The 23117-nt window shown below is 41.9% G+C and overlaps 3 protein-coding genes across 8 annotated transcripts in view; all 3 read right to left on the bottom strand.

The window, feature by feature from the left end:
* LOC113009203 (uncharacterized) lies at positions 1 to 3630 on the bottom strand. Its single transcript, XM_026147390.2, has 4 exons — positions 3472 to 3630; positions 1138 to 1923; positions 1001 to 1033; positions 1 to 820 (listed from the first exon to the last, which is right to left on the bottom strand). The coding sequence occupies exons 1-4, from the start codon at positions 3485 to 3487 to the stop codon at positions 771 to 773; spliced, it is 885 nt and encodes a 294-aa protein (XP_026003175.1). The 5' UTR covers positions 3488 to 3630; the 3' UTR covers positions 1 to 770.
* A 4752-nt stretch (positions 3631 to 8382) lies between these two features.
* LOC113009311 (uncharacterized) lies at positions 8383 to 15368 on the bottom strand. 2 transcript variants are annotated; one of them, XM_080291624.1, is made up of 9 exons: positions 15083 to 15368; positions 14810 to 15007; positions 13130 to 14120; positions 12037 to 12239; positions 11854 to 11946; positions 11215 to 11310; positions 11008 to 11118; positions 10078 to 10201; positions 8383 to 9926 (listed from the first exon to the last, which is right to left on the bottom strand). In XM_080291624.1, the coding sequence occupies exons 3-9, from the start codon at positions 13155 to 13157 to the stop codon at positions 8455 to 8457; spliced, it is 2127 nt and encodes a 708-aa protein (XP_080147750.1). In that variant the 5' UTR covers positions 13158 to 14120; positions 14810 to 15007; positions 15083 to 15368; the 3' UTR covers positions 8383 to 8454. The 2 variants fall into 2 exon arrangements, with proteins under 2 accessions (XP_080147750.1, XP_080147751.1); XM_080291625.1 differs by having other exon boundaries at positions 12037 to 12211; positions 14810 to 15368.
* A 629-nt stretch (positions 15369 to 15997) lies between these two features.
* nav3 (neuron navigator 3) overlaps positions 15998 to 23117 on the bottom strand; it is a 181930-nt gene continuing 174810 nt past the window's right edge. For all 5 annotated transcript variants that reach the window (XM_026148159.2, XM_026148160.2, XM_026148163.2 and 2 more), the window contains 5 exons: positions 22892 to 22963; positions 22152 to 22348; positions 21806 to 21924; positions 20929 to 21132; positions 15998 to 19113 (listed from right to left, as the gene is read on the bottom strand). In XM_026148159.2, coding sequence (XP_026003944.1) covers positions 18994 to 19113; positions 20929 to 21132; positions 21806 to 21924; positions 22152 to 22348; positions 22892 to 22963 — 712 coding nt within the window. In that variant the 3' untranslated portion in view covers positions 15998 to 18993. The remainder of the gene's footprint in view (positions 19114 to 20928; positions 21133 to 21805; positions 21925 to 22151; positions 22349 to 22891; positions 22964 to 23117) is intronic.

The raw sequence follows: 23117 nt of genomic DNA, 5'->3' as shown, positions 1-23117 counted from the left end.
TCAAGTTTACTCATTTTTATTAAGCAATACTGTCCTTTTACATTCTTCCTCCTTCTCCAGTGTAATTTTTATTTAATAAATTCTTTTCAAAAATCAACACACTGAACATGGTGACATCCCTTATGGATTCGTAAGTAACATTCACCCAATTGGGACCAAATGAAAACAAAAGGAACACAGCATTAATATGGTGATGTGATAAAGGGTGAACTCTTCTGTGCCTTTGACTACACCCCCTGTAAACTGAAGACTTGGGTACAGGAGTCCTCTGCATACATTAACAGTAAAACTCAAGCAGGAATGAGACATTCTTCTGATTTGTAATTGATGGGGGAGGGGGAAAGTCACTCTGGTGAGGGCTTGCACACAGGGATTGGTAAACAAATTCTTTGAACAAAGTGCTTGATTGACCACTCGCTTCACAGAGGACAAAGTATGATAAAAACGGCAGCTTTCAAAAAGGAAACAAATTAAATTACAGCGCCTATAGTTAAAAAAAATAAAATAAATCTACACATACAAGCTTAAAATGGTAATGTGAGACAATGAAAACAGGTCTGATTAATTAAGGCAGGCTTTCTGTAAGGCGTTAAAAAAAAAGTCCATTGCTGTAAGATCTTAAAGGAGTTAGTCCAAAGTGTCTCAGTGTGGCTTTGCGTGAAGACATCATCCTGAGTGCAGTGTGTGAGAACAGGACTCAAATTCGTCCATCTTTATGTATTTTATGTGTATGTACTTGTGTGTGTTTCCACTAGGGGCCTGTCACACTGCTAGGCTGGGTGCTCCTTGGTGTCCTTGTACCAGATCACCCTTTTTGGATCTGAGAAGCCAAAAAAAAAAAAAAAAGTCAAAAGGGACGCTTCATACAAACAGCAAAGATTAGACCACTTTGTTATGCAACACATTTTAGCAAATTACCATCAATGAGTGTGTGTGACAAAATAGTAGGGAATAATGTCTTGCGCATATGAATGAATGCGCATAAATTAGGAAAACTCACCTTTTTTCTGTCTGTTGCAGATAGCGTTCCACTCTATGGAGTGAGAGAGGGGAAAAGAGGTAGTTGTTATTCACCATAATTTCAGATTTAATGATCTCTAGCCAGATGTCATTTTTAAAGCTTCTTGTGGTGGTTACCTTTACTATGATAGTTCAGAGCTTCCACTAGGTGGCGACAACTGAGCAGCAGCTTTCCATTGCTCTCGTCGACCTCTGCGCATGCAATTGGGTTGAGGGAGGTAGACACTGGAATTGGCCTTTCTTCTGGGGGCCTCACTGTGAGAACTGTGTCTAGCTGTAGGTCTGCTGGATGTTTAGAATCTGTGGGCAGTGGGGTACTGGAACGGGAGTTGGGGCCAGAGCCCTCTGTGACTGGTCTTGCCTCGCTAATGAAACTTAGACCCCACTGGTTCTGTAGCAGCATGCCGATGGCAGGTCGGTCTTCCTCCAGTGCTCCAGTTGCAGCTCCCGCCTTCACCTTGGAGGCATAGCTAACAGCAGGCTGTAGCTTGGCAGGACTGTCTTGCACTGGGAAGGCAGGTGGGGGCTTAAGTAGAGACAAACTGTCCTCGACCCATCTTTCCTTTTGATTAACCTTTTGTGGCCTTTCACTTACACGGCCAACACCCTTCTGACTTTCCCTGCGCAGACTACGACCTTTGTGCTGTGGGCCCCTGCGTTCCTTTTCCCTGCGGAAGCTAAAGGCATGGCTGGGACCCATCAGGTCACCATCGGGTGAAAGCTGCCGTGGCAGCTTGTCGCCTCCAGAGATGCATCCTCCACCCCCACCACCTCCACAGTTTCCCGAGCCAGGAGACAGGCGGCGGTTCCGAATGTGTGGCTCAGAATTGGCGGCTGAAACAAGGACTGCTTGGTCACATAGACCATCAGGCTCACACACAGTGTTGCTGGCTTCCCATGTACCTGAAGAAAATGAGCATTGACAAGTTGATCAGGTATCTGCTGTTTTAATATGTTATCATGCATACGAGCAGAAAATTCCAGTGCTTGGTGATTTGTAAGTGAAATCACTAAATCATATCATAATCACTTCCAATCAACATTACTGTCCTACTAGTATCTTGCCCTTACTTTAGTAAGCATACTTGTAGTGAGTAGTACACAAAGACTTATCACTTGGCATTGGTTAATAATGGTCTTTGCACTTGTCTCTACCATGCACACAAACATTGGGGGTAGATGACACACTTTCATGTGACTTCGGTGTGGCAGAGGAGGTGAGGCTGAACAACAGTTCCCTGTATAGCTGGCTACTTGCAAAATTGTACAGAAAAAAATACCAATCCCAAAATAGACAGGATTGCTGGAATCAAAACAACTCTTCTGAAGAAATCTACCATCAACACTTTTGATGAGCAATTTATCAAGCACCAGTATAAAACGTTTTAGGTTCAACTTCCGGAGTCGGAAGGTGGAAAAAATGTAATTAAACAGACTTCACCTCGGGCCGTACCATGTGACTATTAATGCAATCTCACACAAGATGCTGATATAATTCAGGTCAACTAATCTCAAATTAATAAATAAATAATGTTGCCGTTGGTTAAGAGTAAACTAATTGTATTCCTAACTGGCAGTTGCCCATCACAGGTCTCAGCTGTCATCACCATACTTGTCCCCGTGTCTGATCTTGCCCAATGACCTGTGTCACGCTGTCCCACTTGCTGGCTCATCATGAAAAGGAGTGACTGGGTAACAGTCTTTACGGGAAGGCTCTCCCGTTTTGGTTGTTAAATCATTCTCTGTCCGCATGGCGCCACTGAAACATACTCAGACCGACTCAGACATTACTGTTGGCCGTGTTCAAATGCACCACAAGTTGAAACATAAAGAGGAAGCACATAGCTTACAGCGGGCCTGATTAGCGTACCCGCTCCAAAGCGCCACATTTCAAAAGAACTGGTGAGACCGACCACCGCCCGGCCGACCCAGTCTCATTTACCGCTCCGAAATTTCGAGAAGCAGGCTACCTCCGCAGACTCTTCAGTGTCCCGACTATTTAGAAACAAAGATGTCAGAAATGATTTAATAGTTTCCATTTGTGGAAAACAACTCCCGCTGGTTCATGTGAGCGGTGCTTGCGGCTAAAAAGATAGAAGCTAACAGCGAGCACCGGTGTTAGCAAACTTTAATTAGCAGCGTCACGATGTGGAGCATAAAACTCGACGGTTTTATGTATCTAAAGGTTCCACTTTGACCATCGAAAAATGTATGAACATTAACTACAGCGGGTCGAGTAGATATGTTTGTTTTTACACGTATTAAGGTTGTAAAAAGCCACCCAGAACGCTAGCCGAAGTTTCGTAACTCCCCCCACCACCTCATTCAAAGCGGAGAAAGGCTTCCCTCGGCGCTGCTAGCCCGCTGCTAATGCCGCGGCCAAACACATAAATAACACATCTGAAAGTGAAGCGTTACACTCAAATATACCGAAATATAGCACAAACTCACCTGTTTTAATATGCATCTCTTTTCGCTTGATGTGTCGTTGAAGCTAAACCGTTGAGTAACTTGTTTACAGCGTTGAGATAACGACAGCCTGCTTGTAACCACCACCCGGAAGCGACACGAAAATGTGGGTGGGACAGGAAGTGCCTGCAGATAAGTGGTCCGGCGGGAATCTCGCCGTGAATTTAACCCTCCACTTCACACATTGTGATAGTGTATGCTTAAAATTGTTCAGCATTATTTTCTGACACATTTTGGACCATTTTATTGCCAAAAAAAAAAAATGTTATATTTCAGACACCCGTTTCCGAGATATATCCACAACTTGCCCCTAGGCAACTAGGCTTGTATAAAACAGAGGCAATTACTAACTCATAGATCATTACACAATTGTTGGAAAGCAATAAAAAACATAAGAAAATCGTCCAAAAATGTCAACCAATTTTGATCAAAGAATTGAAAAAACACATTTAGATTATTTAGCTTTATGGCTTGATACAGGCTTAAGTTCGAATTGTCCAATATAATGTCATATTGATTCTCATGTTGTGAGACTTTGCTGTCATTCTGTGTGAAACTTAATAAAAACAGTTCTTTTGTGCTGTAAAACAGAGCCGCACATTACACTTTATAGACATTACCTCTGTTTTTTCTGTGCACCCGGGAACCCTGCATCTTGCCTTGTTCAATATTGTAATGCAATTAACCTATAACAATGCAGAGAAAACCCTGACAATTAGACGAGCCCCTATAAGCAAGAACATGGCTACAGTAGAAAAGGTAAACTCCCTTTTAACAGAAAGAAAGCTCCGACAGAACTAGACTCAAGGATGGGCGCTGTGGGTCTCTGCTTCCTTGTTTTCTCTTCATGCTTTTGAGATATCCCACACTGGATTTGCACAGACTTTGAGCAATTTTGCATTTAAAACCACATTTTCATTTTCAGGTGCCCCTACACCTGGAAGCTCAGACAGATGGACACACTTTCCAATGTAAATTTAGGATTGTAAAAATAATAATCTGATATCATTATTATTACTTGGTGCTACATGAAATAATATTATTATGAAAAAACACACAGTTATCAAAGTCTTCCACAAAAGTACCCCTTATCGCACAAAGAAAAACTGAATTTCTGATCAGGCAAAGTAAAAAAAAGCAAAATTAAAAACAAAAACGCTCTCCACATCTTCTTACACTCACACGTATTTTTGATTTAGAGTTTATGTCATTTTAAATATGATGGAGGAAATATTCTTACCTTCTTCTCACATCATGCGATCGTGTCACTGTGTCAGAAAAGGATGCCCGATGTTCAAATCACGCTTCATAGTGATTCCCACATCTTATTGAACTGAAATTAGATACCTTTCCAAACATTCTGATTGATCATTTAAGTTCACATGTACTGGGCCTGAGGCTTAAAAATGTTCTGTGTTGTGCTGTAGAGGATTAATGTACAAAACAGACTACCATGACAACTCATGTGAAAATCATGTGGACACTTTATGTCAGATACAATTTTGTGATTACTATTGTTACAACACTCATTACATTACTTTTTCATTATTCCACAAAATGTCCTGAAATGTATTGTCTTATAATTACAGTTAACCCCTCTGAGGTAGTGTTAGAGCATGGTTCTTAAGCCCAGGTCCTCTGCCAGAGGCCTGGAAGTTTGAAGGTTCTGCACGGTATCCTTGCTGTTCCTAGGTCTGCAGTTTTCTGAACAGACACCTCTGTCTCTGACCTCTGTGACTGTGGAATCTTTAGAGCCAATCTTACAGCTTGGCAGTTGCAGCTCTTAATGCTTCTATTGCCACCGGGACCAGTTGTTCTTCTAGCCACTGTTACTTTTCCTGTGCTCCATCCTGATGTTGCTTTCAGCTGGGATTGCCACACATGTCACAGCTGTGATCTTCTGTTCCTTCCAAAGCACCACTATATCTAGTTGGTTGGCCAGCAGCTGCTTTTCTTAGCCCTGTGTTCTCAACCACCTTTGGTGGTAATGATAATTGGAGACTTCTAATCTATATAATAATAATGGATTGCATTTACAGTGGCTTGCAAAGGTATTTGGCCCCCTTGAACTTCTCCACATTTTGTCACATTACAGCCACAAACATGAATCAGTTTTATTGGAATTCCACATGAAAGACCAACACAAAGTGGTGCACACGTGAGAAGTGGAACGAAAATCATACATGATTCCAAACATTTTTTACAAATAAATAATTGAAAAGTGGGGTGTGCATAATTATTCAACCCCCTGAGTCAATACCTTGTAGAACCACCTTTTGCTGCAATTACAGCTGCCGGTCTTTTAGGGTCTGTCTCTACCAGCTTTGCACATCTACAGACTGAAATCTTTGCCCATTCTTCTTTGCAAAACAGCTCCAGCTCAGTCAGATTAGGTGGACAGCGTTTTTGAACAGCAGTTTTCAGATCTTGCCACAGATTCTCGATTGTATTTAGATCTGGACTTTGACTGGGCCATTCTAACACATGGATATGTTTTGTTTTAAACCATTCCATTGTTGTCCTGGCTTTACGTTTAGAGTCGTTGTCCTGCTGGAAGGTGAACCTCCGCCCCAGTCTCAAGTCTTTTGCAGACTCCAAGAGGTTTTCTTCCAAGATTGCCCTGTATTTGGCTCCATCCATCTTCCCATCAACTCTGACCAGCTTCCCTGTCCCTGCTGAAGAGAAGCGCCCCCAGAGCATGATGCAGCCACCACCATATTTGACAGTGGGGATGGTGTGTTCAGAGTGATGTGCAGTGTTAGTTTTCCACCACACATAGCGTTTTGCATTTTGGCCAAAAGGTTCCATTTTGGTCTCATCTGACCAGAGCACCTTCTTCCACATGTTTGCTGTATCCCCCACATGGCTTGTGGCAAACTGCAAACGGGACTTCTTATGGTTTTCTGTTAACAGTGGCTTTCTTCTTGCCACTCTTCCATAAAGGCCAACTTTGTGCAGTGCACGACTAATAGTTGTCCTATGGACAGATTCCCCCACCTGAGCTGTAGATCTCTGCAGCTCGTCCAGAGTCACCATGGGCCTCTTGGCTGCATTTCTGATCAGCGCTCTCCTTGTTCAGCCTGTGAGTTTAGGTGGACGGCCTTGTCTTGGTAGGTTTACAGTTGTGCCATACTCCTTCCATTTCTGAATGATTGCTTGGACAGTGCTCCGTGGGATGTTCAAGGCTTGGGAAATCTTTTTGTAGCCTAAGCTTGCTTTAAATTTCTCAATAACTTTATCCCTGACCTGTCTGCTGTGTTCTTTGGACTTCATGGTGTTGTTGCTCCCAATATTCTCTTAGACAACCTCTAAGGCCGTCACAGAGCAGCTGTATTTGTACTGACATTAGATGCACACAGGTGCACTCTAGTCATTAGCACTCATCAGGCAACATCTATGGGCAACTGACTGCACTCAGACCAAAGGGGGCTGAATAATTATGCACACCCCACTTTTCAGTTATTTATTTGTAAAAAATTTTTGGAATCATGTATTTTCGTTCCACTTCTCACGTGTGCACCACTTTGTGTTGGTCTTTCATGTGGAATTCCAATAAAATTGATTCATGTTTGTGGCTGTAATGTGACAAAATGTGGGAAAGTTCAAGGGGGCCGAATACTTTTGCAAGCCACTGTATATAGCACTTTTCTAGGCACCCAAAGCGCTTCACAATTCCACTATTCATTCACGCACTAGTGCAGGCAAACCACAGTTGTAGCCACAGCTGCCCTGGGGCAGACTGTCAGAAGCGAGGCTGCCATATCGTGCCATCGGCCTCTCTGACCAACACCAGTAGGGTAAAGCGTCTTGCCCAAGCTTTCTTTTTCCTTTTGAACTACATGTTTTGTCTCTCTTTAGACCTCTACAAGTTATTTAAAGCACAATCAAAATAACACAGTTCACTGTCATGAATATGCTGCTACAGAATAAAAAATATTCCAGACTTAGCTATCCAACAAACAGGAGGGTCTAAGACTGGGCTGTAAAGCAAACATTTAAAGCCTGCTTCAGTGTGATATTCAGCCCACTGACTTCGTGTTTAATCTTTAATTCAATTTGATGAGCCAAAATATCAGAGCAGTCACTGCTGATGTACCTTTAGAGACAATGTATAGATGATGTCCAGCTTGAGCGGACTGCTAACATCCTACAAGATGATCTGTAATCTATTATTCTGCTCCAGTGATATTTACACAGATGGATGAGTTAATCAACATGTAAAACACTAACAACACAGTAATTTAACACAAGCTCACACTGGATGCAGTCCTCATCCTGTGCCAGTGGTTTCATCTAACAAAAAAAAAAAAAATCTGTCTTCAAGATCCTTCTTCCAGATTCTTCCACTTTTGTAACTTCCCTTTCTGTACCTCATTCAAATTTCTTTAGCCATCCTCCTCTTTTCTGTAATTCAGATGTTACACTTTTTTTGCTCTCTGCTTCTGTGCTTTTAAAGATTACAAATGGTTTTCTTGATAAGCCAAAACATAAATCCATAAATCCTCCATGTAGTGGCATCAGTGGGAAACATGTTTCAGGACCATCCCCACAGACAGAGCGGCCAGGAAAGCAGAAGAACACCATGTCAAAAAGGCCCTGAGTAAATGTGGTTATTCCAGCTGGCCATTTGTCAAAGCTGGGAAGACACTTAAAGAAAGCTCCAGGCAATCCAGGAGAGGAGGAGGACAACGTAGGCAAAAACCCTTAGTGATCTTATGTGTCATGAGTATTGGAACAGCTGACATACATTTTCTCAAAATACTGCCTATCTGTGGCTTTCAAACCCCAAAACACGTTGCGCCAAAAATTGGTCCGCAGCAAAGATCCGCTCCCCTGGCACAAACACAGTAATATAGTGCCAAAAAACAAAACAAAAAAATACACACAGTGAACTAATTTAAGGCTCTTTTTATTTTAAATGACAACAGTTATGTTGGAGCAACGAAGTGATTTTCTCCCAATAGCTCAAGGACTCAATAAATCCACCTTCTCTGAGTGTGTGCGCATGTGTCTCTTCAGCCTCGTAGACGTACAGAAGCCCTTCTTACAGAATGCGCAGCTGTGTGGCTTCTCGCCGGTGTGAGTCCGTACGTGTATGTTGAGGTCTGATGAGCACCTGAACCTCCTCTCACAGTAAGAGCAAGGGTACGGCCTCTCTCCAGTGTGTGTGCGTTTGTGCAGGAGCAGCTCCCCAGAGGTCAGGAAGGTTTTCCCACACTGGGAGCATGAGTGTGGTCGCTCCCCCGTGTGAGTCAGGTTATGTCGGACGAGCGAGGTGGACTTGGAGAACCTCTTTCCGCAGCGGCCGCATTCGAACGGGTGCTCGCCTATGTGGCTGTGGAAGTGTTCACTCTGAGCGCGCTTGGTTTTAAAGCTCTTCGGGCACTGAGGACAGCTGAAGGGCCGGAAGTTGCTGTGGATGCGCTGGTGCCTCACAAGCTCTCCGTGAGTGAGAAAGGACTTCTGGCAGGTGGTGCAGAGGTATGGCCGCTCCCCTGTGTGGATTCTCTCGTGGCGTGTGAGGCTGGCCAGCTGGGTGAAGCTCTTCTCACAGTATGAGCACTGGAAAGGCCGCTGGCCATTGTGAGTCAGGAGGTGCCTGTTAAGGATCTGAAGCTGCGTGAAGCTCTTTCCGCACTCTGCACAGGGGTGGGGACGCTCTCTGCTGTGGGTCTGCTGGTGCTTATTCAGAAGCCACATGTGGGTGAAGCTTTTCCCGCACTTGCATGGAAATGGCCGCTCACCTGTGTGCTTCATCTGGTGTCTCTTCAGGTCCGAGGCTCGGCCGTAGATCTTCTCACACATGGGACATTTGTACTGACGCCTTACGATGTGCCTCTGCCTGTGCCTCAGTCGATCCAGGATGCTGCTAAAGCTCTCACCACATTTCTGGCATTTATACTGACCGCCCCCCTTCTCTGACACCACCTCTGTCACCACCACCTCTGTTGTTAGGTCTAGCTGAGGGTTGCAGGTCTGGCCACAAGCTGTTCGCTCAGAATGCAGTTTGAGCAGCCCCATCTGAGTGAACCGTTTGCCACAATGAGAGCAAAGGAAGGGGCGCTCTCCAGTGTGGATGCGCTGATGTCTGGTCAGATCCCAAGAGTTCTTGAAGCCCTTCCGACACTCCTCACAGGTGTACGGGCGCTCGCCCGTGTGGGTCCGCTGGTGACGAGTCACGTCCGAGACCCGCGTGAACGTTTTGCCGCACTCCTGGCATGTGTGTGGGTCGGGCCTGTTGTGGATGGGGAAGGGCTTTGGGAACTCAGGAGGGAACGTCTTCTTGGGGGTCTCACATGTCTGTGCAGTCCTCTGGAGTTTGGCGTATTGTTCAGGATGGCTGTGCTCAATGTGCTGCAGCAGGTAGGACTCTTGCATGTGGAAGAAGGGACACTCTGAGCAGGCAAAGACCTGGGTGGACATCTCCACTGTGGTGCCTACAGAGAAACACAAAAGTTAAAATGTGCAACAAAAAAAGAGAGAAAAACTCACCTTAAAGTGTAGATGCCTCATCTAAAACTTTAAATGACAGTTATTAAAAGTGAGACAGCAAACCTTGAACAGCTTTAAAGTGACTAACTGATTTACCTTGGGTGCTGAGGTGCTCAAGGCATTTGTGGTGTTGCAGGAGAGACTTGAAGTCACTGGGATTGGAGAACACCTGCAAGCAGTCCTTCAGCACAGAGGGGGCAGAGGTAAGCCAGGAAACAGTCTGTTTGATTATGGAAAAAAAAGATTCAGTCTGAAGAAGTTTAAATTCCAAAAGACAACTGTTTTGAAGAGAAGGAGGGGGAATGGTGATTAAATATGAGACGTGACCAAATAGTCTCGGGAACCAGCTCACTAAAATAAAATAACTTTATCTGATTGAAATTTGCCCAATCTCACCTTCAAGATCATCTTCTCATGTATCACTGGACTGCTTTCACTCTGGCTGTTGGTTTTTTACCTGGCTTCTTGGGAAACCTGTTCTGTCCCTGTTTACTTACAGACTGGATCTTTGTTGAAGGATCACAGTGTGTTAAAACAGTAATCCTTCAATGTGATATTCATTCAGGTGAGTCAGTGAAGTCTTGGGGAGTACTGAGTGAAGACACAGTCCTACTAACAATCAGCCAACTGCAACTAAATGCAACACTTTTACAGCAGAGCTGTGCACTGACAGTTTTCACCCTGTGGGTACAAATTCAAACGTGTAAAATCCAGTGAATGCTGGTGAAAATCAGGGAGGTTCCTGGTAATTAATTTCTTAATCGACCAAACAATGAAAAAAAATACTTGATTAACTGCTGAGTAGTTGAAAACTAAGAAGAAAAAACAAACACTGAAAAGGCTAAAGATAGGAAAAATGTATGTATATCTTTAATACTACATGCACAAACTACTAATACTGTTACTCATCTTCAGTACCTTTGGTGACTGCTGCCCAACCATTCAACAGTGTTTGATGTATAGAACAGTATTTTATAATAATAATGAATCTTATATGGCCAATATTACGCTTTCACGTAGGCCTACCTGACCGAGGTCTGGCACCGGCAGAAGTCTTTCTAATTTGGAGAGAAACTCCCACACAAGCAGCTGCATGTCCGCATCATAGCTGAGGCCATATTCTGTGGGGAAAACCTCCTGAGAAGAACAAACATTAACAGCTAGTAATACAAAAAAAAGTTAAAAGGAAGAAGATAAGAAATACATGGATTGGCTACATCTAAGAGCATTTGCCTGGTAAAAATGTTCCCTCTCTGCTGGGTCTTTCAGGAGTGTTTGGGTTAGCTCCACAAAGATGGCCTCTTCTGCATCCACCTCTGCATCCCCACTCTGAAAGAAATCATTACAACTGAGATCTTCGTCACTATCAGACCAACAATAATGATAAAGGATGAAAAATGATCTTGGAAAGCTAACATTTATATTTGATCATCCACTGCATATTTAATGGGTGATTAGAATCATTATTCTGTTTTAGAAGCCATTCTCCCTCTCTACAGAATATGCAGATTAAACTAATCCATACCTCTCACAACCAGTAAAACGTTCCACATGACATTAACAGCAACACAAGCCCTGAATGTGATCAATCCACCGCAGCTACATTACTGGTAATACTGATAAAATATGTTGTCTCTGAACGCAGCTTTGCTCATTGCATTCAGAAAGCTCTATTTTAACTCTACCAACAGACTACGCCTGTTTCCAAAATGTATCGCCTTTCACAGTTTGTTATCAGACTTCTGATGCTGGATTTAGAGGTGAGTTCAGATGAAATGTTTCCTCTGCAAGGTCTTCACTCACTGAACTTTTAACAGTAACACAACTTTGGACCTGGACTTTGGACTTGTTCAAAATGGTGCTAACACTTACTCCTGTGTATCCCGGTGGGTGGATTCGCTCTAGGTGAGGCTGTACACACAGGATGTTGGCTGTTTCCTCATTTCTGCACAGCTCAAGTATAACCTGAAGCAACAGGAAGGTATTCATTCAGCTACTGTCACTGGATTACCCACTTGTGGAGTGGAATGCATTTCTGTGCACCTACTGACTCACTCTGGCTCGCAGCCGAAGCAGCAGTTTTCCTCGTTGCTTCGGATTGAGCAGGTCCGGAACTGATGCTGTGACCAGTGTCACAAATTCATCAAGCTTTTCATAGTCGAGAACATCCCTCCGTTGAGCCACCTGCCACATGGCTGCAGAAATCAGCCGCATAGGAGGGATCAGCAGTCTTAGGGATGACAACGGCAGGAATATATCTGATTAAACACACACAGTGGAGAGAGTTATGTCTTTTTTGGAAAGTCAGATGTCCTCTTGTGACAGCTCGGCAAACCATCTTTATAATTTAGCACCAAGAGACAAAGTTACAAGAAAATCATCTGTGAACAGGTGCACAGGTGCTAAGCTACTGTGGGTATAGATGAAGTCTAGTCTTCTCAAGACGTTGTGAGCCACGTAAGCCTCAACAAAATATTTCACAGGAACTTAAAGAAACATCAGAGAGATGCATGAAGGTGGGAAAAAATGGGTGTTTTTCAGGGTGCTGCCTAGATTAAAACACTGCTCTCCAAAGCAGCACTGTAACACATGTCGGGATTGCAAAAAATAATATAAAACATCCAACCTGTTTTTCGAGATAAAAGTTGAACTTGTTGGCAAAACAGTCCAATAACCTTTTGAGAGTACAAAAGTACTGTTTCTATAATTGGGACTCAGGTGAATTTATGGCCACATATTACAAGCAATCGATTAAAAATTCCCAGTTATTTCAAAATATTTACAAACATTTCCAAGATAGCTTAATGTTGCCATTTATTGAAAGTATATTTAATTACTCACACAATATATCAGAAATAGAAATTTAGTCATGTTGAACAGTATTTGAATATAGCCCAGTTAAATTAGCTAAAAACAGATTAACTAACTTAAAATCATAACACTAAGAACAAATTTACTTAAAAAAACAACACGAATACAGTGAACATATTGTATGAACCTAAGTATTAACGGTTAACCCATTAAGTTTTCCATGTTTACATTAGCATAGCTAACTAGAATCACTGCATTTAGCCGCGGCGAGGAGCTAACGCGCACACACATGGGCGGCCTGGCTCGCGGTACCAATGAACGCTGCTGTGACACGGACCTGTGCTCTCAACTGGACCGCTTTCCATAACGCAAACTACACGAATTCCTTTAAAAAAGTCACTAGAAAGCTGCAACCAGCAATTAATTTGCTATTAGCCCTAACGCAAAGCGGAAACACGTGGGCCAATGTGTGATTTCCAAAATAAAAGCATTAACAAGTGCCCAAAAGTGTAAAGAAAAGAAAAAAAAAGCAGCCCCGGTTAATTCAAAACATTTAAGTCATTAGCTAAACAGTTGCGCTTTATGGGTCTCAAAAGTGCAGTCACTGCCAGTGGTATAAGAACCTAACACTGAACTCAGATCCTAATAACAGATGTGATGCTGATAAATGAGAAGTTCATCCAACAGATAACAGAATGTTGTAATTTACCAAGTAGACAAAAAACTTTATTTGAAGTGTTTTCCAAGTGCAAATTTCCATGACTTTGGCATTCTAGTATTTCTCCCAACACAGCATTGTTCTTTCACGAGTGAAGGTGGACGCTAATCTTCTGGTGTCCATATGGGTCCCACACCTATTGATCGCATAGCTTGATATGACAATACATTCATTTGGAGATGTCAGATTTATTTACAGGTGATGATCAGGAAAACATGGAAACAAAACCAAAACACTAGGAAGAAGCCAGAAAATTAAACATTATTAATAAAACATGGGTTAATAAAACTACTTAACAACTGACAGTAACAACACTTAAAGTGTCTTAGTAACTTTCTGATCAAAGCATTTTGTAAGTCCTGATGACATCATTGTGACTTTTCAACAATACAGCACTTGAAATGTTTCTCGCCCCCACAGAAAAACTGATTCCACGCATTAAAGAGGATAGTCCAGTCACAGTAGCTCTGTAGTTCAGATGTTTGTTATGCAGCCAAATGATGTACGACATCCAATCACATGGTGTTAGATTCAAAGCAGAGTTAGCATTTCCAAGGGCAGGGCAGGGCGAGCACTCTGCATCTTCAAGCTCCAAAGTCCTGGAACCAACCTTTAACAAAGAGAAGTACTTTGAAAACAAAGTTCTAACACAGGGAACACAAATACTACATATATACATCTATACATTCTAATCAATAACATTTCCAGCATCTCAAACTGGAGAATTAGCTGTTCGTGTCTCAGTGTAGCAGTAATAGAAATAGATTTTGGATATGGAGGGCTGATTGGACAAAACGAGGAGCCGATAACAGAAGAAAATTAGTAACGGGGAAAAGTCACTGCGCTTCTACACCGGATATCTCGTATCATGCACTTCGAAAAGCACATAAAAGCATGACGTTAAATTATTGCATCAAAATTAGCGAAGACAGGCACATGACTTTTCTAGAGCGATAACGGCCCACCCTACACAGGAAGTGTAGAGTGTAAATTCTTAAAAATAGTACAATTTACATTGTAAATTGAAGACCTTTCAGGCAAACGTTGCATAGCTAATACTAGATCCAAGGAAGTGATCTTGAATCTTGATACCAGCTGGCTAACCACTGAATATGAGCTCTCAGAATGGTATTTATGATACAGCTGCATCAATACTAACTTTAAAACTGTTTGTTTCAAATTAGCGCTATTTAAATCCCATTTTTATATCAGGCTCGGCAGCTGTGGGACAAAAAAAGTTAGATAACATCCGTAGCCACCCACTTTTAGCTGGAAACTTCCACGCGCACTCATTCTTACCTTTTAAGGGACTAAGAAATACACGACGAGGAATAACACGAAATCAAAGACCACGAAAGCCCAGAAGTCAAACCAGTAGGAATGTTTCGGTAAAGATATCGGAGCTCCTTTAGATTTAAAGATTTTAAGATCTTCCTCTGACTCCGTTACAGGAGTCGTGCCGGGTGCCATGTTTGCTATGGCTTCAGTCTCGCGCTCCTGGAAGAGAACACGATAATCCTTCAAAATAAAATCACACCTTTGCAACAACGATTGGTTACTGAATATTATCACCTCATTTCGTCTACTCCTGCGTGTATAGATCTGTTTCCCCCCTTTGAACAATGTATTTCATATAGCAAGCGCTAGATGCTAAAAAAAAAAAATCACAAACATTTTAGGATTAGGCCACCTCATGTGACTGGTCGGGTGACATGAATTGTATAATATATAGTCTGTGACATGGTATTTTCACCTAGTTTTACTGCACTCTTACAGCTAATATTTGTGACATTCAATCAATTATATTTTCAATGGACAGCACCTAATTATAAGCATGTTACTTCTCTGGCCTTCTTTGACACACCAGAAACTGAAAAATCCTTTTCAGTTTCAGGGTGGCTGTAGCTCAGGAGGTGGAGCAGGTCACCTACTGATTGGAAGGCTGGTGGTTCGATCATTGGCTCCTCCAGTCTGCATGTCAAGTATCCTTGGGCAAAATACTAACCCCAAGTTGCTCTCCAATTCATCCATCGGAGTGTGAATGTAGTAGCACTAAGTACAGTGAAAGTGGTTGTGTAAATGGGTGAATGTGGCATGTTGTATAGAGCGCCGTCAGTACTCTGGGACAGTAGAAAAGTGCTATATAAGAATCATTCCATAGTTGTCATCTTATAATCTTGTTAGGTGCATCTTTTGTATTGGACTGTAAAAACTCTTCCTACAAACCAAACTCCAGACTGCATCCAAAGCATATAACATACACGCAATTGATATCATCAGCAGAACGTCCTGCATGTAAAACTCTTTAGAGTTAATGCCACATCTAGCACCATCTTTGTTGGAATTAGTATATACTGATCTGATTCTAAGTAAAATGTGTTTCATATTCCTTACTTTCACTTGAACATGTTTTTTTTATTTATATTTTTCTTTTAATTCTTATCATTCTAAGAGACATGAATAAAATAAAATGAACACAAAAGACCGTTTTTGCCTGTGTGACACCAAATACCATTTATTAGGGCTTTACAAAGACTACAAAATCCTCCAGATGAGGTAAATCACTGTCTCTGTCTATTTACATGATATGTTACATACAAATGTACAAAATATAAAACATTTAAGGACAAATGTTTCACCCAAAAAGAAGAAAACGTTCTCTCAAACCAGAGTAAATGCTATGGTTTTCAACTGAGATGTAACTGCAAAGTGTTAAGTGGGGAAAATGTCACCATGGTGTACACTGTTAACAGGAGTGTAGATAGGTTTGATATGCGGGTGTAAGTCTAGGTAAGGAGCAACCACCCCTTTAGCATGCAACTACACCCCTTTGCCAAAAGAATGTGCGGACCATCAACAACTTGGCTGCGGAGACACGCGTGAAGCTGAACACAGGTAGGATTGTAGAGGATAGAATTGTCCTGAGGTTGTGACAACATGACTTCTTGGTCTCTGGTGAGCTCTGACCAGTAGCACCTGTTGGTTGTTGGTAAATGTTTACAGTACGGTGTCAGATCAGCTTCGGTGCCTCGGCCAACTAGCAAGCCTAACATGGCGGTAAGCTTCAGTTAAAATGTCCAGAGGGGAAGTGTTTCTAATGAACAACTGGGATTCCTAAGATCCAGAAATATTATGGCAGGATGAGGAATACTGGAGTAAGTGCCTATTTTTTTTCTTCTCCTTTTGTGATTTTAGTGAGTTAAAAAAAAGCTGTTTCTTACTGTACACTGTATGCCTCCTGCATAGGCACAACATCCAATCACCACAAGACACACACCTGTTTCTGACAGTGTGTTAAATTTTGCATTTCTTTTTTTTTCTCTCTGTTTTCAAAGTACAATAATTTATTCGGCGGGTTAAGCATATTGGAACATCGACAGGGCAGAATGCATCTTTGATTCACTGTGCAAGACTTAAGTATTTACAACCCAACCCAACCTCAAAGTGTGCAAAACCAACCCACTCGATAAACAAAGAGAGGACAATCAAAAATCTAAATGGCTTCCGTCCAATACACGCATACATAAAGGTAAAGGTCTCCTCATAATGCATCCCCTTTAAAAAGGTTCAAGACATGCTCATCAGGCAAGAACACCTGAAACAGTTTGGTTGTGCTCCTATCAGTTCAAGTGAGCCCAGCTCAACTGGGCACAAAACAACAACTTAAAAAAATATCCCAACCCCTCTATTATATACTTTTTTAAATGTTCATACAATATTGGTCAAATTCAAATACACTATTCACTCTTTTATAATCTAACTGTCAGAAAGGAGAAAGGGTGCTTTAGAGGGAAAGGGAGGGAAAACAAACAAAAGTGGCTGTTTGTCCCACTGCAAGCAGCATCTTTGACATAGCAGGAAGCATATCAATACTATCTCGTCTTCTCACCAGAAGATGCTTGAAAAAAAACTTTTGAACATTTAAGGCAGTGGAGAAAGCACCAATATCATTGTTCCCCTATTCAGCTCTTTGACTGATCTGGTTAACTTGTATACGGATGCGACAATTTGGATTCCTTTCGGGTACCTCACGGGTAGAAACCGAAGCACATGTCAAAAAAGAATTTCTAATGAGGGCCGCAGAATACCACGCTACTCTGTTAGGTATTACTGAACTCAGGGTCAGCCTACATTGCACCAAACCCTGTGCAGACTGCCAAAAATACCTGGTTACTCCTGTTACAATCCACAGAGGGCGCTGTCTGCTCTCTTCACGGTACATTTCATCCAAACATTGACAGCAGGCCAAGAACAGCGTAATGTAGACTTCTACAACCATGTTCGGCTCTGCATTGTGTTTACATTTGGCAGTCAAATCGAAACGAAACGTTGGCACTTTTCAATTTTTTTCTTCACAGTAGTAGTGAGACTGGATCACACACACACACACACACACAGACAATGCGCTTTCGTTGTGCTTGTTGTCGGCATGGAGGGGGGGGGGGCGAGGAGCGGCTTGGCAGTGCCTGACGCCGACAACGTTCAGGGCAGGAGACCAGCACCACGAGGCTCAACTAGTGACTGAGCTGAGGGCAGCAGAGTGTGTTAGTATGCTCCAATATTAGCTACACCCTCGTCATGTTCACAAAAAGCAAAGATATTTTTTTAAAAATGGTACAGCGGTGAACAAAATCTACCCAGTAAGGAGCAGGTTTGGTTGACCATAAATAACTTTTACTGAAACCTGATGATTTGTGTGTAAACACAATGGATGTAAAACAGCCTGTGGCCACTAGAGAGCATTACATCACCTGAAAGATAGTGTAAGAGATCAGGGTAGTCAGAAGTGGAGATATGGTACTTTGCTCAAGGACACTGTGGCAGGCTGGACTGTAGATTAAATGATGGCCTGAACTTTTAAAAGCTTTCATTAACAGAGAGTCTCCTCCTGCTGCCTGTGTGCAAGTGCATTCATTTGAGTGTGTGTCTGTGAGAAGCACCTCTGTAAACAAGGAAAGACATACACAACAAAACCCGACCCTAAATGTAAACACCTGAAAATATAACTAGATAACAAAAAATCCAGTTTGATCACGCTGAACTTCTTTCATTTTCTCACACCCAAAATGAAAAGTGTGAACAAAGTGTGATGTTCCTTATCAGACACACTAAAACCTATAATATATATGAAAAGTTGTATTCTTCAAATGTTACACATCCATTAAAAATGACTGGCGAACACTATCCGATGTCAGTAAAATAGATTCGATCTTACGCATATTGTCGTTTACCTTTTTGATCACCGGGGACCAAGTTGAAGACACATCTTTAAGACATAAAATAATCTGATTTAATATTGCACCATCGCTGTGTAAAAATAGGCTTTTTTCTCTCTCAAATGTTGGGTAAATCATTTTGGATAATAAAACTTTTCATATATCATTTGCTAACTATAGGGGTGTCCGGTAGTGATGGGGGTTTGATAGTTCCCAGGTTCTGGGAGGTCCAAGGGGTGCGGGTTAGGGGATCAGTATCTCTTGCTCTCATAGTGCTGACTCCAGTGAAGAGTCTAGCTGGTCGTCATGGTGACTGGTGCTGTCACTGTCGCAGCTCTGCGTGCTGGAGTAGTTTGCTGCCTCCTGCAGCCGTAGCAGCATGTTCATCTGCAACATAATGCAGAGTTAGAATGGAATGGAAAACTAGAGACACTCAAAGCAGGAAAACCTCAGCATTTCATAACTTTAGCAGGGCTCTACTGTTGGCGTACAGGTTTGATCGTGCTCTGATGAGTGTGATAATTCCTACCCTGGTGATCAGCACATTTGCCAAGAGTTTACAAGATAAATCTGAGGACTCTCCAAATGATTACTACAGTTAGGATTTACTGTTGCTAATATTCAAAAGCAGATTTCACAAAATCAATCAAGAATTTTACGCAACTCTAAGCTTGTGGCTCCTGTTTTTATTTTATACCTTGTGAGTCAGTCTCCATTACCATGGCAAAATGTGCTCAAGAGATACTGTAATGGTAACTACCACAAAGGTGGCACATAGTACACATAGTGTTTGTAGACACCATAGCATTACAAATGTGCAAGATGAAGTTATGAAACATTACAGGTTCGTATCTGAGATTAAAACCCAAAGATGTGTGCAGTGTGACTCTTGTGCAAAAGATACTGGAAGCAGACTGGCAGTCTGACCTTTCACCTAATACAACATAATATTTTCAAAGGTTGGGTATTCATTGGAATCATTACTAATGTGATCTACTCTTTCTTTGACTGTATTTTCCATTTTCACAAAGGAATGAACAACTGCTAACTTCCAACACCTCAATGCAGTGACCCTCAAACCTTCTCTGTTTATATTCTCCATGTTCTTAAAAAAAGACAGAAAACCTTGTGCTAAATAGCCCGCAATAAAACAGCAGCACTTTTCATCCCTGCAATAGAGCTAATGGTCTAAATAATGCAGGAGTGTTGCTGCATCTGGCGCGTCACTTCAAGTGTTCCTGAAATGAGCTGTGGCACACCTGCGCTCCAAATGCTCACACGTGGACACACACACACACATTTATTAAATCAAGCCAGTTGATTTTGGGTGACTAGTCTTTATATCCTTTTGGGCTGCAATAATGATGATGAATTCTCTCTTTCCACCATTTCCTGCCTCGTCTTCCAACCCTCCGTCACGTTAAGCATCTGGTGTGTGTGTGGGTGGGTCACTGTGGTACTGAGGAGCATTCTCTTCTCAACCTGTCCTTCTTTTCTAATAGTGCTGTGTGGTACTGCAAATAGTATCAGTCTGATACCAAGTAGATCCAGGACCAGTATGGCTACTACTGACACTGATACTTTTAACTCATACAGCTTAGAGACAGCAGTTTGTCATGATTTATAAATAAGTTACATCATCAGTAAACAAATGCAAACATATTGTCTTAATATACATATGGGCTATAAATAAAATAGATTAAAATAAATAAAACAGGAAAAAAAGCATTTTCCATAGTGCATGTCTGAGGTGTATTTTTTCATTTCCCAAAAAATATTTTTCTGTACTTACAGGACAGAAATAAAGTATCGATACTGCTATGATGGCATTGATCTGATACCAACACCAGCGTCAGCATCGATGCTATCAGCCCACTTAGCTTTTTTCATTTTCATTTTGTTCTGGTGCCAATGTAAACGACGTGTTCATTCATTTGTTAGAAATCAAGTATTGACAAAATGCAACCTGCAGGTTATCAACAGCCGCTGGTAATAATTTTCAGTCCCATGAGTCTGTACCTCTTTATAAGGCCACGTCAACAACACCCAAACACTGCCTGAGCAGTGGCCAGCAGCATTGACGTGAACATTCATGCTCTACAAAGAACTTGCTCCATCAGCTTTCTCAGCATTCATGTTTGCTCTTTTAATTCTTAGTCACTTAAAAAACTCTGAGAACATCCTTTGTCTTTTGTTCCTCACCAGTGGGTCTCCCTCAGTGTCACTCTGAGACACTTGCTTGGATGAGGCGCCCTCCTTGGACGAGCTGTATCCATCATATCCCACATCCTCCGGCCTCAGCTGGAGCAGCGACTGCCCGTCCTGCTGCAGTGAGGCGGCGTTCCATGGATATGTGTCATTCACCCACTTGGATGGATCTTCCCATGCAGCTCTTTTGCCGTACAGCTGCAAGAAAGGCAGAAAAGGGAGAGAGGTCAATCAAGCTTTCTTTTTTAATAAAACACTGTTGTTCTAATCTTATGATGGTAAAAATTTATGGTCACAGAGACTAAAACAGTTTGCCACTCTAACCTACAATTTTTTTTAGCATTGTGTGAAGTGACATAAAAATCAGACACTGTGGTGATGATAATTTCTTTCTCAGTTTTATTTCTCGTCTCATGCCATTTTAACATTCATGCCAGCCCTATGGTGCATGACAAAATGGTCCGGCAGAACGAGAACCCCCTTAGATGAAAGTAAAAGCCTAGAAGTGTTTTAACACCGCTAATTTCATCTGGACTAATGTGTCCTTTGTAATAGAAATACTGCTAAAATCCTGTTATGCAGGGTTAAAAATGTTGAAATTTGATCTCAGCATTTTCTCTCACAGTAGCAGCCAGCATTCATTCACACAGACAATGGCACACATTAAAACTTGTGCAGTTAATGAGGCAGCAGTGCAGATGTGTTAAGGCTTTATTTTACTGCATACTTCCTTTTGTTTGGATTTTATTAGATGCTGTTATATACTAACCTGAAAAAATGTGTCACTTTAATGTTCTTTTTTTATTTCTAGCATTATGCTGTAAAAAGATTTATTGGTGAAACCACACAGTTATGTTTTATCAGGTCCTACCTGCAGTCCTTCCCTGACAGCCTCCAGCAGGTAGGGCACCAGGGAGTAGTTCCACAGGTCAGTGAACCAAACCCGAGAACCCTCTACATCCATGGGACAGGACAGGAACAGACGAGGGCCTGTAGGGACAAAAAAGAGAAAGAGGATGATGAGTGAAGCAAAGATCAGTGACATGGTGCACAGTTAAAACTAATGAGCTGCCGAAGAGACGACATACAGAAAAACTTTATATTACTGTGCACTGAGACAGATAAGAGCTAAAATAAGGCACAACAGAGATTTCAGTGTTAGACAAACAGCACACACACTAGTGTGTGTGTTTTTGTTTGTGTGTGTGACACCTGACCTATGGTAACATCGGAGGAGCTGTGTGCCTCCAGGAAGCTGTTGAGGTGCTGCCAGGTTTTGGGGATCCAGTCAATGATCTTAATCAGGTCATTGCTGCGCATATTCTTATCAATCTCTGTCTCAATCAGCTTCCGCCGTAGGAAGCGCCCCAGGAAACCTTTGACTGGTTCAGTGTGGTTGGTGCACAGCACCCACCTATGATAGGACAGATGATCAATGGCCAAACAAAAGCACAGAAACAAATCAATCAGCTCAACATCAAATCAAATTTCTCATCAAAACATCTCAGTTTAAACATGATGTGATAGCGTTTCTTCCATCACAGTTTGGATCCCATTCTGTGTAACTATAATAGAGTCATATTAAATTAATTTCTGGCTCATGTTAATCTCTTTCTAATCATATTGTATTTGTCCAATCATCAACTAGTCAAACATGCCAAGCAGAAATGGTCCTCACTCAGAACAGGCATCACAGCCTATTAATTCTCATTTAACAGGGCTAATTATCCAGGAGACATAATTAGAGCACTCCCTGTGGAAGAATTTATTTATGATCTCTGAGACACAGAGTATTGCAACCAAACAGATCCAAAGCTCGGCAGGAGGACAAGTAAAAGTACAAATCATTTCTCTTTTGGAGAACTGAAGGAGCTTTTAAACACAACACAATAAAAGTAAGGTATACAAGTGAATAAGCAATGTTACACAAAGAATAACAGAGCCAAATGTGTCAAACCTGAAGTTGTGATGCAGCTCGAGGTTAGGAGACGAAGACACCCCCTGATTCATGGTCCCAATAACATAAGGGCTGGACAGACAAACACATGCGATTACTTAGAGTGCTTAACCGAGAGAAAAATGCAGAGTTTTTAATACATAACATTTAGATATGTTATTATAGTGAGTTTACAACTTGACTTGAGTGGGCATGAGCATGCTACAAAGCTGTTCTTTCCTTTTGC

The sequence above is a fragment of the Astatotilapia calliptera genome, chromosome 17 (genome assembly GCF_964374335.1).
Source record: "Astatotilapia calliptera chromosome 17, fAstCal68.1, whole genome shotgun sequence".
Classification (NCBI taxonomy): Eukaryota; Metazoa; Chordata; class Actinopteri; order Cichliformes; family Cichlidae; genus Astatotilapia; species Astatotilapia calliptera.
This window is presented reverse-complemented; position numbering and strand designations above follow the sequence as displayed.